This window comes from Danio rerio, chromosome 5, assembly GCF_052040795.2.
Source record: "Danio rerio strain M-AB ecotype USA chromosome 5, GRCz13ab, whole genome shotgun sequence".
Lineage (NCBI taxonomy): Eukaryota > Metazoa > Chordata > Actinopteri > Cypriniformes > Danionidae > Danio > Danio rerio.
The window spans coordinates 56980533-57000266 of record NC_141025.1 but is presented as its reverse complement, the minus strand read 5'-3'; the positions used below and the strand labels follow the sequence as shown (position 1 = coordinate 57000266).

Sequence of the window (19734 nt, the reverse complement as noted above, 5' to 3'; positions counted from 1 at the left end):
GATACTGGAAATATTCCTCAGAGATTTTAGTCCATATTGGCATTATAGCATCACGCAGTTGATTTGTCGGCTGCACATCCATGATGAAGATGCTCTATTGGATTGAGACCTCGTGACTGTGGAGGCCATTTGATTTGCGCTTTATCACATGACACGTTATTCTGCTGGAAGTAGCCATCAGAAGATGGGTACACTGTGGTCATGAAGGTATGAACATGGTTAGCAACAACACTTAGGTATGCTGTGGCATTGACATGATGCTCAGTTGGTACTAAATATAGGCCCAAAGTGTGGCAAGAAAACTAGAGATGCTCTTCTGCATACCTCGGTTGTAATGAGTGTTTTTTTGACGCACTGTTGCCTTTATATCAGCTCGTACAGCCAGGCCATTCTTCTTTGACCTCTGGCATCAACAAGGCATTTGGACCCACAGAACTGCCACTCACTGGATTTTCTCTTTTTTTTTCAACAACTATGCCACATTAAAAGTCACTTAAATCACCTTTCTTCCCCATTCTGATGCCCGGTTTGATCTGCAGCTGATTGTCTTCAACATGTTCACATGCCTAAATCCACTGAATTGCTGCCACGTGATTGGCTGATTAGAAATTTTGTCAACGAGCAGTTGGACAGGTGTACCTTATAATATAGCCAGTGAGTGTAGGTTAATTTGATAAACTAAAGTGGCCTTAGTGTGCATATGGGAAGAGTGTGTACTCTCAGAGCTGAGTTGCAGCTAGAAGGGCATCCGCTGTGTAAAACATATGTCAGAGTAGTTGGCGGTTCATTCTGCTGTGATAACCCCTGATAAAGCCGGGAATAGAATAGAATAGAATAGAATAGAATAGTCACTTGGTTGGGGTTTGGCACATCAGGGCAGCTATCACAGGCATCGCCAACACCATCATGGTCTTTGTCCTTCTGGTCAGGGTTGGGAACTTTCTGACAGTTATCCAGGATATTCTTCAAACCTGTCAGATGTACAGAGAGAAAATACATCGATGCATTCAGCCAGGATATACAATGAAGCAGCTCTGGTGTTTCAAAGGAAAACATCATACAAATATATATAGAGGTATCCTGTCTAAAATGTCACTGAATGGAGCAAACTCCATTAGCAGAAAAGCGTTGCACTGTTTTAGACTTGCATACAGTGACATCTTTGTGTGCGGTTATGTCACAAGGTGGCAGTGTTTCAGAAAAAAAGACTTCTGTGGAATAGTTTCCACATGCCAGCAGCTTTTGGCTTGGAATCTCTGTGGAAATGTGGTCGCTCGAAGGAGCCATGACCAAGCTTTAAAGCATCTAATCAAGTGTCTGGATTTCTGCCTTGATGAGCAGACCCTAAATGTCAAACAACACCTGGACTCGATTTTACACATTTCAGACTGGAAGGAATAATTGTGCATTTAAAAGAAAATGATCAGTGTGGTGCGGTAAACGCGGCTAATATCTTTACAGGTCACTTCAGTTTTACATGACCCGCGCAAACTAAAGAGCGCTCTAATTTGAGCTTTTAAAACACAGTAGCTTCTGTTTTTCCTCATAAAAATGACCTAAGCTCTGGAAAATCCAGATAGAAAACAGGCCCTAAGGGCAAAAAGTATATTTAAAACACATCACCCCATTTCTATGAATAAAAATGTGTCTTTGGCCACTTAGCAGCCGGATGACACGTGAAATGTTACTGCAGCAAAGAAGAGGACATAAAGTTGACAAAATAAGACCTGAATTAAAGCACAGACTATAGAATACACAAGACATGTCACTTCTATGCTTTTGAATGGGGAAAAGTGTAGCAGTCAATATGGCGAATGAAGCCCCGCTTTTCAAGTACAGGAGCCAATCAGCGATCGCTATAGAATGACAATTTTCCGGGGGAGGGGCTCGAACCAGATGTGAGTTTCTGCAGATTTTGTGTGATAAGAACATTTACAAATGAAACTAAATAGACAGTTGTTGTTTAATTTTATTGGTAATTCATAATATGTAATGTAATAGTAAGCTTGGCAAGTAGTTTTGGAGAATTTGATGTTTCCCCATTCAAACAAAATGTCCGATCATACTGCCCAAGAGGCATTTCAAAGATGGCTGCCAAGTAAAATTACTTGCCTAAAAGGGACTTTGATTAAAGAGATCATTTTAATATTTTTTAAACTAAACTACTGTATGACATCATGCACTGACCCTCAAAGGAATAGTTCACCCAAAAATTAAAATGCACTCACTATTTACTCAACCCCGAACCTTAATGAGTTTTTTATTATGATGAACACAAAAGAAGTAGATATGATGGTGCGGTGGCTCAATGGTTAGCACTGTCGCTTCACAGCAAAAAGATTGCTGGTTCGAGTGCTGGCAGGGTCAGTTGGCATTTCTGTGTGAAGTTTGCTTGTTTTATCCGCGTTAGCATGGGTTTCCTTCCGGGGGCTCTGGTTTTCCCCACAGTCCAAACACATGCGCTATAGGTAAATTGATGAACTAAATTGGCCGTAGTGTATGAGTTTGTGTGTGAATGTGAGAATGTATGGGTGTTTCCCAGTACTGGGTTGCAGCTGGAAGGAAATCTGCTGCGTAAAACATATGCTGCATAAGCTTGCAGTTCATTCCGCTGTGGCGACCCGTGATAAATAAAGAAACTAAGCAAAAGGAAAATGAATGAATGAAAATAAGATATTTTGAAAAAACCTGAAAACCTGTAACCATTGGCAAAGAGAAAAATCAAATGCTATGAAAGTCAATGGTTACAGGTTACAGCACTTTTCAAAATATATTTGTGTTTAACTGGCAAAAAAAAGGTTTGAAAGGTGAGAAAATGATGTCAGAATGTTCATTTTTGGGTGAACAATCCCTTTAGGTTGTTCCAAACTTTTCTCAGATCTTAGAACAAACTCAGTTGAAGATATTTTGATAATTGTTAGAAACCTGATTAATAGAAGTCAATATATCATCAACTGTCTGGTTACTACTTTCTTGAATATTTATTCTTTTGTGTTCAACAGAAAAAAATAAACTTGATGGTGAGTTAATCTGAAATTACCGTCCCCGTCTATGTCATCATCACAGGCGTCTCCCAGTCCATCATTGTCTGTGTCACGTTGGTCCGGGTTCTTGATTTCTATGCAGTTATCACATGCGTCACCATGCAGATCTTTATCACTGTTTTTCTGGTCTATGTTAGGCGTCAGCCAGCAGTTGTCCTGTAGGAATATAGACAGTTATGTAAGCTTCTCATCTGAAGGAAAGATTTGTTTATAAGAAAGATTTGTTCCATCTGTGCCTGATCATTAAGTATGCCATCACTATCTGCATCCTCATCACACGCGTCTCCCTTCCCATCCCTGTCAGCGTCTTCTTGGCCAGAGTTGGGAACAAACATGCAGTTATCCTGAAAAATAAAAAGTGAGATAAGCTTGCAACGCTTTACAATATGGTTTCGTCTTAATACAATACCAGAAAATAACAGAATTTTGTTTCCTTGAATAATGTTTATTTCTACGTACACTCACTCTCTATGTGATATATTTATTTTAGCCGCGTCACACTGGACTTTTTGGCCCATAGACTTCTATTCACACGCACACGAATGTGTCAGACCCGAAACACAAGCTTGTGCGACAAGTTTCGCAGTTCGCTGCATTGCAAAGTTCAAGCTTGGTGAACTCTGACCTGCAAAATTGCATCACATGACTATGTGAGACCCATGAAAAATCAAAACATGACCTCTCTGGACAGAAATTTAAAACATGGACTAATCGCTCGCTTTTTCAATGTTTGTGTCAAATCATCTTGTTTAATCCCGCACCTTTTTTGCAGCACCATACAACAGAATTATGCACAAACTTGAGTGTGACCAGGGCATCACTGAGTGTTTTAGCAGCAAGAGTTAAAGGATCATTACTCTGATGATAGCACACGACCAAAATGTTTGTTTGCTTTTTTCTTTTCTCCAGTGATTCATTAAATATTGAGAGCAGATATCACTCAAAAAATTTTAGACAGTCACTCATTTAAACTACTTATTTAAAATGAGCTTAAACAACACAATTCTTGAGATTTCATAGGGGCAACTAATTTTATTAATGTTCAATCCACATAAATTTGTTAACATAATCAATTTGTGTTGGGACAACATGAATGAATTGTGTGGAACCCTACATTTTTTACAGTTTTCTTTGGACTTGTCATTTGAAGAAATTTGGTCACAGCACCGTGGAGAGCGGTGATTTACATTTCATTACAAACATTAACAATAAAATGGTATAACAATATAAAGTTTGTCAAAATGACTTGGATTTAATTAACATGAATGAATTAACACTATAAACTAATTAACACTAATAAACATTATTAATAATGCTCATTATACCATAATTAATAATTTATATAATTCTAAACAGTATTTAAGTGTCAAATAGATCTGTTTGATCAGTAGAGTATCCTGGTTATTAAAAGGATTTCTGATGGATACTGATAATGAAAACAAACAAAGATTTCAGCTATGCCAGCATATAAATTAGATTCTAAAATGCATGAAAATACTAAACTTTATTTCTTAATCATAACAATGAATATTTAATAACATTTTAAAATAATGGTGTTTTACTGAATTCTTTTCTTTTTTTATAATTATTTTGTAGGGGTTTTCACCTGTTTGACAGGACAGTGGAGATTAACAGACAGTAAATAAGTGGAGCAGAGAGAGGGGAAGTATCGGCAAAGGGCCTTGAGCCAGGAATCGAACTCAGGTCGCCGCAAGCACCTGGGTGCTATATGTTGACACACTAACCACTAGGCTATTGGCGCCGACAAGTCTGTTCTTTTTTGATCAAATAAAATGTAGCCTTAGTGAGAAAAAGAGCCTTTTAAAAATCCTGAAATCATTTTTATACAAAAACTGTCATTTTGTATATCTGTAAATTAACTTGAATTAACAAATGCTGTAGATTTCATTCTCACTTTGAACTATTTGCTTATTAACTTTAATATTGGTTTTTAATTTATTACTTATGAGGCATATGTATGTAATGACTTACTCAGCATGACAATATTGTACATCCCTTAATCCACAGGTGTCAAATCCAGTTCCTGGAGGGCCACAGCTCTGAACAGTTTAGTTCCAACCCTGCTTTACTTACCTGTAGGTTTCAAACAAGTCTGAAGGACTCAATTCATTTGATCTGATGTGTTTAATTAGGGTTGGAACTAAACTTTGAAGAGCTTCTGCCCTCCAGGAACCGCTGTACCTTAACCCAATACAATACCTTAAGCTCTAAAATACAATACTACCTTAATAACTATTAATAATGGAGTTTACTGCAGCAAAAGTTACTGATAATAGTGAACTACCCCAAACGAAAGTGTTCTTGTTGAATTGTATTACAAAGATTTAAAGATAAATTAAGTATCTCTGGTTTGATATCACAATTGAACAAAAATCATAATATAAAAACTGAAATAGCAGCTAACAGGAATCTTACCTTTCTACAGGTTGCATCTCTGCACTTAAGTATGTCATCTGGATAGGCGTCAATGTCTGTGTCCTTTCCACAAACGTAGCCATTCCCAGCCCAGCCAATTTTGCACTAATAACAACAGGATTATAAAACATGTTATGACATAAGGCATAAGAATCACCAAGACAAACTGTTTCATGACTTTCCTTCATGACCAGATGTCCCACATTTCTCAGGAAAGTCCCATATTTCAGCTCAACTTTGTGTTCAGAAAAGAAAGAAGTCATGTTTTGTCCTCATTTCAATTTTCTAAAATGTCTTTATTACTGAGTGCTAGTATTATGCTTCTGTCATGAGAAAATAGTCTATTCAATATCTGCCATTAATGTCATTGCAATGTGTGAGTGTTGTGACTGCACAAAACAATACATCAAAATTACAGTTGTTGTTGTTTTTTTAGTCATTGACTTTTCCAAGACTATAATCCCCAAAGCTTTTAGCATACAGAAACAAATTTGTATAGTTCAGAGGGTTAAAAATGTGAACTTTTTGAATGTGTGGTAGTTATAATTTTTTGATTGATTTTGGACCCTTTTTTGTCCTTTATGGACCTATGTGTAATTTTATGTAAATTCAGACACAAAGGTTAACTTGTTAGTCATGTGATGTTTCATTTAGTGTTTGAAAATTACTACCCCCACCAAGACAGCCACTATTTATTTAGAATTTAACAGCACATCATTGCAGTAGAAACAACTATTTTTACTAAAGGGCTGTAGAACAGATGATTCTGATTGGCTGTTGAACAATTATGGAATCATTTTGCAGGGATACAGCTCACACAGTTAAAGCAGTTCCAGGCAAAGTCTTGACCGAATCAAGCTTATTACAGTTTTGCATTATTGAATTAATTTTTATTTTATTCCTATTTTTTGTATTTGCTGTACATTACAGTTTTGCTTTAGTTTATTTTATTGATGTTTTGTTATTTTAAGTTTAGTTTTTATTTATGTGAAAACATTTTCATTTTAGTATAATAATTCTAGTTCAACAAAGTTAAAATTCATCTAGTGCCGACCAAAGCAATGTTTAGTGTTTGCACACTAGTGTTTTAATTTAAAGCCATATCAATGCAACAAATGAAAGAAAAATTTTCACACAGCCTTCAACAAGCAATGCTTTGGATAAAATGCATGAGAAACAAATTCAAGACACGAGGACAAACACCTAACCAATGTCTAGAAATACAACATCTGAACAGCGCCTTTAGATCTGTAAAATAAGCAGAATAATTGATTATGAATTATTCTATAAATATTATAAAATAAGAATCAATTAATTATTTAAACAAAAAAACATAGTCAATTATTAGAACAATAAAACACATTATTTTACAATAATTTAAACCTTGCAATCAATTATTCCTTACATAACTGGGATTCAGTATTTGACTTTGAAAAATCTGGTCATCTACCTTTATGTTTTCTTAAAGGTGCAGTATGTAAAATTAATACCCAATGGTTGAACTAGGTATTGCACTTTTTCACCCTGCCCCTCCTCCTCAACAACTCCACGCAAACACAAATTACGAGATTGATGATACCAACAGTAGTGACCATACTAGATTATCAAGCCTACACAGTGCCCTGACCAAACGCGACAAAGTGAATATGTTTTATGAGATGTTTTTGTCCAAACCATCACCTGAAATTTCTATTTTAGAGAAAGTTACTATACCTCACTGCTGAACAGCAGCATACATACACTTCTGTGGCAATGATCACCTCAGGTACTGATTATGCGATTTATTCATTGTTTAATGTTGCCAATGTGAGTTCAATACCTTTTTTGTGACATTTATTGCCATACTGCAGCACCTCGGATATTGAAAATAAAATAAACATAGTCTACAATAATAAATCACTTTCACATTTATACTGATTGACAGGTTTAATATGTATTAATTAGATTATATTTGATTTGTATGCCTTAACATTTCTTTTGGAGCACAGTGCACTATTCTGTGCTCCGCAATGACTGTATTTAAATGTTTCTGTCTTGTTGTCACATTGAATAACTGACTTTGTTTTTAGTATATATATTGTATATATTATTGTATAACACAACTGGCATTATTTTTAGATATACGTTCTAAAATATGTTCACTTAGCATGTTTCTCAAATATCTCCAAACATATTATAGTATTTCTATGACTTACAGAGTAAAAAATTACATACATCACCTTTAAAAAAAGGAAACAACAGTCTTAATGGTCAATATCTCACCACACAGCTGATGCTGCCATCTCTCTCCACGACACACTCGGCGTTGATGTCACAGGGGTTTGGCTGGCCATTTCCACACAGTCTGTCCATCGGAGGAACAGCATCGGGGCCAGCAGTTTTACAGCCAGAGTTCTGATCTCCAGTGAAGCCGGCCTTACAGCTTCCACAGTGAAACGCTCCCTACAGTACAGCAACACTTTCACAAGTCAATACATTTACTGCACTTTACCTCAGCCACATGTAGATCGTACTTAATATTATTATCTTACCATTGTGTTATGGCAGTTTGAATTGGGCGTGCATCCACCGTTATCCACAAGGCACTCATCAATGTCATTACAGATCTGATAAGAAAAGAAGTAACACTTTAGTTTAAGCAACCACTCACACTATTTACTACTGGCCCATTATCTGCCTATTATTAAGATATAACTGTTTATTAGCACTAGTATTTTACAGCCCTACCCAATACCTAATCCCAACAACTAGCTTACTAACTTTTAATAAGAAGTTAACTGGGAGTTTATTGAGCTAAACGTCTTATTTAGTAGTTTACGTACTGTATAGCGTGAATTGTGCATTAAAATAAAGTATGACCATAAAACGTTGAATCAAAAGTTGTTCTTTAAATAGCACTTTGAAAATACAGTTGTTTACTTCTGTCGTCACTGCCTTCAACAAATGAGTTCATCAACATTAGATGTAAGGACTAATTACGATGTGGTGAAATTATATAAAAGAGGTTTGTTTTTTGATGAAGGAGAATTCTGACCTCCAGTGTGGGAGTGGTGTTAGCGTCACCAAGTTGCAGGTGTGGCTCTGGCTGGGCATTTGTGAAAATTTAAAACTGTTTCTGTACTGTCACAGCACTGAAACTAAAACACTTTATTTCATGGTATTTTTTATTTAATGTAATTTAACAGTGTAATTGCCTTAAAAAGATAAGGAGCTATATGTTACCTACATATTGTAGGTGGAGTTTAGGGTTAAGCTTATTACGCAGTTCGTTTAATGACACTTACAAATTGTTGCTAACTTAAATTTTTCATTTGCTTACATCAGTTAAATTGACTTAAACAGTGAGTTAAAATTTGTATAACTTTAAAAAATAAAGTTGGAACCTGATTCACTTATTATATGACTTGACTTTTTGATCATATTTTATTAATATTTTAAATATTCACAGTGTAGGAACATGCAAAACAGGACTAAATACTACCCTAAAATCACTAACAAAATTGTATTCTTTACTGTATTTTTGGACATGATAGTGCTACAGTTGTGGACATGAAAGACTGGCACAAAATATCATTGTTTATAATAGGTCAATTATTCAGTATCACGACATATCACAATGCTTACAATTCTGATATAAGTGACATGAACGTATCTTACATCTTAATTACATATTATTTCTTTTGCAAGGACACTGTATATACACTGACTACATGTATTGACAGTTTTACGCACAACTACTAAACTTTTTTTTTTTAATTTGACTGTACTGTAATGATGTGCACTTTTTGTGAAGCTGCTTAAAATTTATGCTTACAGTAGCTATTGTGAAAAGCGCTAAACACGTAAACTTGAATTTAATAGAATTTGTATTCACAGCTAAATAACAAATATCGATAACACTTTACTATAAAGTCCTATTGATTCATGCTAATTACTGCATTTATTTACTAACCCAAACAGACAAATGAACAAAACATTTATTACAGTATTTATTATTCTCTGTTAGCGCAAGTTAATGAAAATAAAGTGGTTTATTTTTACTTCATTAGCTCACAGTTCATTAACTAATGTCATCCAGCGTGATTTTGGATGTCAATACCGCATTAGTAAATGTTGACTTATGATTAATAAATGCTGCACAAGTGTTGTTCATTTTTGCATCATGTTAGTGAATACATTAACATTAAGCTTATTGTAAAGTGTGACCCAGATATCTATTTATTATTATCTATATCTATATAGCAATACAGTTCAAAAGATTGGATATGTATTTTTAAATAAACTCTTACATTCATGCAACCAGTGTTGCATTTATTTGTTCTAAAACAAAAGCACCGTATTATCTAGTTCAAGTAATCAATATAAGAACATAGTATGTACATGTGAAACCGGACTGTTATAACCCTGAATAATCTATATCTTTTAAGGTACAGTACATGTAAGGTAGCCTCCCAGTTTTTTTTCTGAGCGTGAAAATGTGATTTAATTAAGCATTGGCTCAATTACCCACTTGTTTGTTTGTCTGGGCGTAATTAACGCCAACACCCTGGACCTCTGGACCGCTGAAGCCTCGTGGACACTGTTCACATCTGAACCCGGGTGCAGTGTTTACACACCTCACACCGAAGAAACATGGGTTGAACTGGCACTGCAAATGAACATTTTATATCATTAGCTGGATTTATGGTGTTCACAATCAATCCTCAGCAGTACATGAAGTCATACAAGATGTGAAAACTTCTATAAAATCCACAGTGGGAATCCTGTAGAACTTACGCAATCGTTTAAACAATAATTAGCCTAATAAAGCCCCAATTGATAGCCTGATAAAATGTTAATAAATCATTATGTGTTCCTGTACAATTTTTATTGTTAAGAAGAGTGTTGAACAGTCTGAGAGATACTGCAGTGAGTAATGGAAAAAATAAAAACAACTAAACGCTGAGTGAATAGATAAACATACAATAGTTCATTCAAAGATACATTTAAAGATCAAAATTTTCAGCAAAAATCATACAATTTTCATTGTGATAGCCACAGCCATGTCACCCTGCAGCCCAAGACCGATTACTCACTGAAGCTAAGCAGGGCTGAACCTGGTCAGTAGCTGGATGGGAGAGCATATGGGAAAAGGTTGCCGTTGGAAGTGGTGTTAGTGAGGCCACCAGGGAGCGCTCAACCTGTGGTCTGTGTGACTCCTAATGGGTATGAGTATAGTGAAGGGAAAACTGTCAATAGCTATGTTTACATCCACCTATTTGTCTGCCCATTTTAGAAATGTGCATAAAAAAACGAATGATGGAAATGCCAAGATGCGCATAAAAAAACATATGCGTATAATTGAGTAGGATAAACTTTTATTCGATAAGAAAATATGCGCATAAGCTACGATGGAAACACTTTTATCGCACAAATTACAGTAAGCGCATTAAAAAAGGTCATGCGACTTTGTTATAAAAGATCATGTGACGATAAAAATGCATGCGAATGGACAAACCAGCAGGCTGAGCACATTGTCAAACATATGAAATGTTGTTTTGGTCATTCTGAAACGCCTTGTCTTAGTATTAGTGTTGTTATATTATTAATGACTTCCAGAATCAAAAGCATCTGTGCTCTATGTCTCACGCCTTCAAACGCCACCGCGTGTTCACTGTATGTCGGGATTGTCTTCTGAGACGCAAGTCATTTATTAAATTAAGAAAAGATTGACGAAGCTTCTCTTATCGTAGCAATTTCCATTTTTACTGTTGATATTTAGCGCCAGTTAATTAGGAAGAGACAATTTTGTTCGATTTGACTCATTGGATGGAAAAGCTGCTTTATTCGCACGTCTTTTATGCGATAATCCAGTTTTGTGCATAAAGTTAATTTGCATTTAAACTTTATTCAAATGAAAGGTCAGAGGTACTGACTCTCTCTGTTCATTAAAAATCCCTGCATCGGCCCTCAACCATCATGGCCTCCCAATCATTCCCATCCACCGAATTGGCTCTATCACTGTCTTTCCACTCCCCCATAGCTGGTGTGTGGTGAGCGCACTGGCACATTTACCCCTTAGCTGCTGTCGCATCGTCCAAGTGAATGCTACACTGGTGGTGGTGTGGAGAGACCTCCCTCTAATGATTGTGAAGTGCTTTGGGTGTATGGTCATGCACGATAAATGTGCTGAAAAATACACATTATTTGCTACTGACATTACTATAAAAGACACCTCTTTTTATTTTAAAAATGAACATTCTGACATAATTTTTTTCCCCTTTCAAAGCTTTATGAGTTTCTTTTTTCCAAAATGTCATTCAGTTGAACAGGTTTATATACAAAAATAACGGTTATTGTGACACATTTAAACTGGTATTATGTGATTATACAATAAAAACACACAATTTAAACATCTCAGTGTTGATGCATAAATAATAAAATAATTAAGGGCGGCATGGTGGCGCAGTGGGTAGCGACTTTGCCTCACAGCAAGATGGTTGCTGATTTGAGCCTCGGCTGGGTCGTTGTAAATAAATCATTTTAAAATATATACATTTTTATTTCCTTTAAAGCACTAGGGTTTAATTTACTTTTGTGATTTAATTTTGTGATTTAATTTGTGATTTTAACTTTTCATCCTTGATTCATGTATAACATTAAACATACTGTATTTTTAAATGTTGAGCTTTTGTTTAAATATACACTGTAAAGAACAGCCTGATCTCACGTGGAAATTTAACTATTTTACGTTTTGATTAGTTGGTAATGAGTTCAGTTATACAAAAATGTATGATTTTAAAAAGGAGGTGTGGCACCCTACCCTACCCCACCCCTAAACCCAACCGTCATTGGAGGATAAGCAAATCATACTAAATTGAACAAATGAGATATACGAATGTATACAAATTAGTCACTAAATCAAAAGTTGCGAATTGCAGTAAGATTGTGTTTTGGAAATAAATATAAATTCTTCCTATTGCTGATGACACACAGGGCAACCGTTTGAGCAATGTTTCTGTAATTTTGCAGCTCGCTGTTGTTTGACTACTTATATTAAGAATGGGCAACAATACTGTATTTGTAATCAATTGGCCTAATTAATTACCTTGCGTCTTACCTGGTTGTCCATTCATAGCATCATTTCTCAAAGTTGCCATGCAACATTGCTCAAAAAAGTTGCCCCGTGTATCATCAGCATTAGATTAGTAACAAATAAATCTGAAAGTTAAATCTAACCTCGTCTACATCCTCACAATGGACTCCATCTCCAGTGTAACCCTCAGGACATGGTGCGCAGTCCACACCGTCAGCTTTTTCAACACACAAGTCTTGTGTAAAACAGACCCCTGGTCCACAATTGGACGGCTTTTTATTCTGTAGTCCTGCATGTGTTTGTCCTCCTAATCCTGAAATGTTTAAGAATAGTTGAGTTCACTTGTCAGACACCTTCAGAATCCTAATTAAAAATATTTCTTCTAACTAAATTCTACTTGGCTGAGTCTGATATGATTTTTAAAGCAAAATGTTTCCTCGTTATTGCTTCTCTAATAATCTTACCGTTACATGGAACACACTCCAAGATGGTCTTTTTCAGGTCAGCTGTTTCTTTGGTCTGTTATAAAAGCAGATGGTCATTATGGTAAAGTTCTGGAGAAAATATAAGGATAGTTCAACCAAAAAAAAATGTGCAGTCTGCCATACTTTGCTTCATTTCAGTGTTGAATGACATTTGTAGAAACCTTTTCAGATTTATTCATGATAATAATGCTGTTAATTCATAGTTTTTTAAAGGCCTCTAAAACTCATTTTCGAATCAGTGATTTGAAGCCTGATTCATGAACACCAAGAATCACCTGTGAACTGAATGGAGTGATTCATTGAAGAAATCAGACTCAAAAGAAAAATGTAATCTGGCATCTCAATTTCTCCTATACAGAGAAATAAGTAGTTTTTATTGACCTGAATGACTTTTGTTGAGCATTTTTAAGAATTACTAAGGTCACAAATGCATTGAATTTAAAGTCTCTAAACTACAAAAAAATGTGTAAAAACAGCGCATTTATCACAATTATTTTTTATCACTTGATTTTCAATAATATCAACACTGTGAATCAGTGAGATGGCAAATCACAATAAATAATTTCAACTGATTTGTTGGCATAAAATAACTCGGTGACTAAATCTGGCATTCAGTAATTGTCAAAGAAATAAAAGTCATGATGTTAGAGGTTTGTTCGTTTTTTTTGTTTTTTTTTGTCTCTCTATTGCTATGCGAAATGGAAGTCTTCACAAACTTTTTATACTACTCTTTTCATACACACGTTTTCTGTAGATTTATTTGCATTTTTGTGAGGACCAGATGTAAATTTAAGCTGATATTCATAAATGAACATCATCTCTTCATAGAATTGAAGCTTGATTAATGAATCCCTCAAACTGATACTGTCAAATGAATCAACTGATTCAGTGAGAAGAACAGAATCAAAGTCAACAAATTGATCCTGAATTGAGCATTAATATTTCTTTCATGGCGAATGAATGTCATTAGGTTGGTACAAACTTGAATGGGAGGTGTGGAGCAGTTTAAGAATGACCCACTAATGAAATCAGGAGTTTTACTGAAGCAACAAAATCAGTCATTCAAAAAAAAATAGCATTCCAAGTTTTCTTTAGCACTGTGTGATGATATGCAATCACTGATTTTCTCAATTAAAACGGAAGCCAAATGACAGAATTATTTAGCTGATTTAGTGAGAACTCAAAAGAACAATTCATTACTGACATCCGTATTTTTCTAATGGAGATAAAAAGTCATACAGCTTTCATAACAGCTTCAGTGTGATTACTAGATGACATAATTTCTGGGTGAACTACCCTTTACCTTTAAGGAACTATTTCTTGACACAAATTAAAGATACCTGCTGATCCACCTTCTGTTTCAACTCTTGAATCATTCGCATGAGCTCAAACATCGGGCCAGCTTCTACCTTCGAGGTTGTTCCTTCAAAAACAGATAACATAAAGGTCCTGTCAAGTGCTTTGAAATATATGCAGTTTTATTCTGTTTGACATAATCTCAACTGAACCATGAAGAGAGGATGGCACATAAATAGCTTCACCCTTTTTTTAAAATACAGCCAATAGCATTTTGTTATCGTTGCTCTGCCACTGAGAGTGATTGAGCTCAAGAGCATCAAATGAAAAGCAAATGAGATCTATCTTGAAGGGGGCGGGAGATGTCCTACACAAGAGAGCATCTGATTGGTCAATATTTGATGAGCAACTGAGGTGATGTAAAAAAAAATATATTTATCCATTAAGTGACAAACTGCAAGCTTTGGGTCTCTATATCAAGCTTTGGATCTCCAAAACGTTTATTTTGTCACTTTTTATTAGCACGCAAGCTTATACAGTAGATATCATTAAAACTAACATACTAACATTTAAAAAACTTTTTATTTAATGGGAACTTTAAAAATAATAAGGCACACTCTCAGAAATAAAGGAAAGTAAGCTGTCACTGGGGTGGTACCTAATAGGTCCATATTATTACCTCGAAGGTCCGTATTACTTAAAAAGTGAAAAAAAAAAAAGTGTTCCTCCTTAAAGTTTTAGGTACTATTATATACTTTTGAGGTACCAATATGAACCCTTTGAGTACAAATATGTACCTTTTGAAAAGGTACCACCCCAGTGACAGCTGTCATACCATTATTTCTGAGAGTGCACAGAAGACAGAGAAGCATCAGCCTTACCAAGCAGTTGCAGTGTTTCTTTCTGTTCAGTCATTTCTGAAAGTGTACTGCAGTCCTGAAGCTCCACCACATTATCAATGGACTCATCAAGCACAAGTTTAAGATCTGACAGGGTATCCTGCAACACAAAGACATGTTCACACATAAATTATACCAGGGGTTTCCAAACTTTTCAGCTCACTACCCCCAAAATAACAAGCCCAGTGACTCATGACCCCCACCTCGTAGGTGATTATAAACATACAAACACTGCACACAACAGCACACACACCAATAGGAACTATATAAACAAGCTTAACCTCACTTATTGAGAATGATGACCACAATGTTTGCAGCACAAGAATATTCTCGGTTTATTTTAGAGACTTGGAGATTGTCCTCTATGTTCAAACTTTGTTTAACATTGTGTCGTAAAATCAATCTGCTGCAACTAACGCTATTGCTGTCATGAATCTTCTGTTGGTTATGGATCAAATATGGTAATTCTAATAGTTTAATAGCATTCTGTATATGATATTTTTCTGCATATGATATACAGAAAATATATTTCTGTATATAATATTCTGTATATAATATTTTTGTGCTACCCAACAAAATTGTACAACAAAATCATGATTACACAAAATAAAAACACACAACTCCTTTGTCTTGACCTCCAAAAGGACTGCTTTAATTTTCTTAATTGATGAAAAAAAGATTCAGTTTTTAAGAGAATTGGTGAACCTTTTTTCTTCAGTGCTTTTTTCTCTCCTTATTATCTAAAATTTGTCTGTTTAAAACCCGATAACTGTCAGTGTCTCTGTACTAAAAATTACTAAATATCTTGATAAAATAAAATAAATGAATGAATGATTAAATAAATAAATAAATAAATAAATAAATAAATAAATAAATAAAGCTAATAACTAAAATATTAGTATTTTAGTAATCATAAACTATTAACCTCCAGGAGGTTGCATATTTTCCAACTGTTTTGTGATAGAAGAGCTATTATGAATTCACTTGAGTGAATTGAGGATGATTTTCATTTGTGGGTGAACTACCCCTTTAATCTATTTGTGACAGGAATGCATTTAATAGCAACCACAATTTTGTTGATATCAGCTTCAGATTTGGAACATAGTTTAGTTATTCAAATGGCTTTGATTCTACAATTTCAGATTCTAAAATATTTTAATAGAATGTTTACATAAATACACTTTCATTTATGGTTTCACTTCAGCTCAATAATACGCTGAGAATGCTTAAAAGTGACGAAGGAGAAAACTCAGCAGAATAATGCCAATAATTATTCTGTTTTCTGGGTTACCTGGGTCGAGGTTGGCAGGGTCTTGAGTGTGACTCGTTTGGGGCCTTGTGGCAGTGATTTGAAGGCCAGCGGGACATCCAACACTCTGTCCACCAACCTGCAGTCCACATAGAGGGCCGTGGCGGAGCTTCCCTGCTGCAGGCCGCTGAAGTGGAGCAGTATGTGGTGGTGCTGACCATCTGTCAGTGGCACTTTATTGAAAGTTGTTGTCCCGACCTTTCCATTGCTTTTAAGATATTTCAAAATGACTGTGAACAGAAAGAATATTTAGTGCACGAGGGTCAAAAACTTTATCGTTTTAACAAATTTAGGTTAATTGAACATAAAACAATTAAGTTGCCCCAACAAATTAAGTTGTTTCAACTTTTTTTACTTGTTCAAACTACTTAAATAAAAAGAGCTGAAACAACACAATTCTTGAGATTTCATTGGGCCAACTTAATTTTTTTTGTTCAATCCACATAAATTTGTTAAAAGTGTTAGGTTAACTTAATCGATTTGTGTTGTGACAACATGAATGAATTGTGTGGAGCCCTGCATTTTTTACAGTATCAATAAGTAGTTTAAAAGCAAGCAAAAGTTATTCTTGAGTGTATCAACACTGAAAAACATGCACGGTTCTACACAATTTCTTCATGATGACCCAACACAAATCATTTAAGTTGACCTAATTGTTTTTACAAAGTAAAGTTGATTGAACATAAAACAGTTAAGTTATACCCCCAAGAAACTCAAGAATTGTGTTGATTCAGCTCATTATAAAAAATAAATTTGAACAAGCAGATATTGTTTGAGTGAATAGTGCTGGGCAGATGTGTTAAAAATTCTGTAACTACTGATTACAAATTACACAATGAAATTAGTAACCAGTAAAATAATGTAATGTATTGTAATGTATTACGACTGCTTTTGGATTACTTTTAGATTAATGTTAATCATACTGTGTACCATATTTATATTGGGGAAAAAATAATTTAATTATTTCAACCAATTAATATTCCCAGAGATGGGTTGCGGCTGGAAGGGCATCCGCTGCGTAAAAACGTGCTTAATTAATAAAGGGACTGAGCCGACAAGAAAATGAATGAATGAATGAACCAAATAATTCAACTGATGAAGGATTTGATGGAAGTGATTGGATATTTACTGTTGTGAAAACAATAATACCGAATGATTATGTATTGTTTTTCCATGAGTTTCTTCAAAAGTTAAATGATTTCAGTAAATCCAGCGGGAACTGAAAACTGAAAACTGTTTAAAATATTTATACTCAGTATAAAATTTAGAGGAGAAATGAAAAAGAGAAAAAAGTGTTAATAAATTATTAATCATTTTCAAATCTCATAATCAAGTAGATGAGTATGTTCAAATGAACTGTAGTCTGATTATGAGCATTTGATTTTTGAAAAAAAAAAACTGAAATAAAGACAACTTGTCTTGATCAACAAATAACTAATGATCCCATTTTCACAAATCTGTGAAAATGAACAAGATCGCTGTATCGTGCATAAATGTCAAATTCTGATGGCACTTTGAAAAAAATGAACCTGTGCAAGCATACAATGGTGTTCCATGTGGTTGTTTTATTTAATTAAATCTACACCAAACAAAAAAAAAAAAAAAACTATTTAACAGAACGCCACCATTTTCACTAAATCTACTTTAAACATTATGAGTAGTTTTTACACTTTGAAGTCACATTTTATTTTGATGGTCCATTTGTTGAATTTAAGTTACATTGCATTAGCATATCAGCTAATTCAGATTATGAGTAGACTGTTAGGTTGGGGTTAATATTTATGTAAGTTGAAATGTACTTGCAAAGTTTCTTATAGTCAGTTAAATGTCTGTTGAAGAAGCAGCATCAACAGATATTAAGCAGACAGTCTACTAATACTCAAATGGACCATCAAAAAAAAAAAGTGTTACAAAAAATATTATACTCTACTTACAATCATTTAAATTTTTCAGTCAGATCACACAATACAGATTAATTGTAATCAGTTGTTACCCAGCACTCCACATCAAAGTATCATTCCATAACTGAACATGGTCAGACAAACCTCTGTTGAGTTTCCCCTGGACTGTGAAATCAAAATAATCAGTGTTGTCTAGAGCATTGAAGATGTGAAAGACACGTGTTGGTGTTTTGCTCTGCATCTGAAGAGTTGCAAGGATAAAAACATTGTCCATATTCTTTGCCTTTATTCCTCCTTGCAGAAGGTCTGGTAAGCAATCCGGTGACACCAGAAGATCATAAACTGGGGAATAATATACTTTCTTGTTAACAGATCTGTATCAGTTACTCATGCTTCTGATCAATTGGTAATTTTGAATGACATTTCCTTCAAAAATTATTAATCCAACTGCATGCAAGGGGATTTCCAGAAAATTAATAACATTAATTAGGTGATAATTGACTGTCCTAACACATGCATATTGTCTTTTCATACATTTCAGCAACAGGAAATGATGTTCATGCTGAATCGAAAATGTTTTTATTATTATTTACATGTACAGTAAGCAATGCAAAAGGTAAAAATGAATCTTTAAATGCATGGAAATAAAATGCCAATTAACTTCTTCCAAACTGTTCAAAATAAAGTTTAAGCTCTTACCGATTCCTTGGCTTTTCACTCTGTCAAGGAGTTGTAAAATTAGTTGCAAACTGAATATGACTCTTGTCCACATACTCATGGTGGATTTATGTAAAAAAAGAAATCTAGTCAAATATATTATTCCTGCAAAAACTTTTTCACCTCTGCCTCCTGATTCAGTCTTGATTAGTAGCCGTCAAAACAGAACTGCCTGTTCCCTGCAGACGAACAAGAACCAGACTGGTCCGCCAGTGATTTACGCTTTTCAGATGTCTCTCTTTATATAAGGTGTGACCAAGCACCTCCTCCAGAACGCATCTGTGCTTTTACCCGAATGAAGTCACATATTACTGGAGATCAAAACTTTCCTGGAGTTTTTTGGTAATGATGGTAAATGATGCATATGTTCAGGCATTTGTTACATTAATTATTATTTTCGATGAAAGATGCAACTGTGGATTTGCACACATAGATATTCATGGCATACTTTAACAATCTGATTGCATTTAACCAAACAAACTGTCCTGCCAAAAAAAAAAAAAAAAATTACAGGAATAACCTGGCTTGACATGTCCCTGCTGAGTCCTGCCGGTTTAAGTGTTACGACAGAT

At 34.8% G+C, this 19734-nt stretch overlaps 1 protein-coding gene across 1 annotated transcript in view; it reads right to left on the bottom strand.

Annotated features, from left to right (window-relative positions):
- Nucleotides 1-19381, bottom strand: part of thbs4a (thrombospondin 4a) — a 33058-nt gene extending 13677 nt beyond the window's left edge. Inside the window, exons 1-14 of the mRNA NM_001114424.3 lie at nt 19145-19381; nt 18590-18787; nt 16527-16774; nt 15218-15335; nt 14381-14463; nt 13020-13074; nt 12699-12868; nt 9991-10128; nt 8012-8086; nt 7743-7922; nt 5481-5585; nt 3281-3388; nt 3041-3200; nt 853-971 (exon numbers count right to left, since the gene is read on the bottom strand). Of these exons, the coding sequence (NP_001107896.2) occupies nt 853-971; nt 3041-3200; nt 3281-3388; nt 5481-5585; nt 7743-7922; nt 8012-8086; nt 9991-10128; nt 12699-12868; nt 13020-13074; nt 14381-14463; nt 15218-15335; nt 16527-16774; nt 18590-18787; nt 19145-19223 (1836 nt within the window). The 5' untranslated portion in view covers nt 19224-19381. The remainder of the gene's footprint in view (nt 1-852; nt 972-3040; nt 3201-3280; nt 3389-5480; nt 5586-7742; nt 7923-8011; nt 8087-9990; nt 10129-12698; nt 12869-13019; nt 13075-14380; nt 14464-15217; nt 15336-16526; nt 16775-18589; nt 18788-19144) is intronic.
- Between the last annotated feature and the right edge of the window lie 353 nt (nt 19382-19734).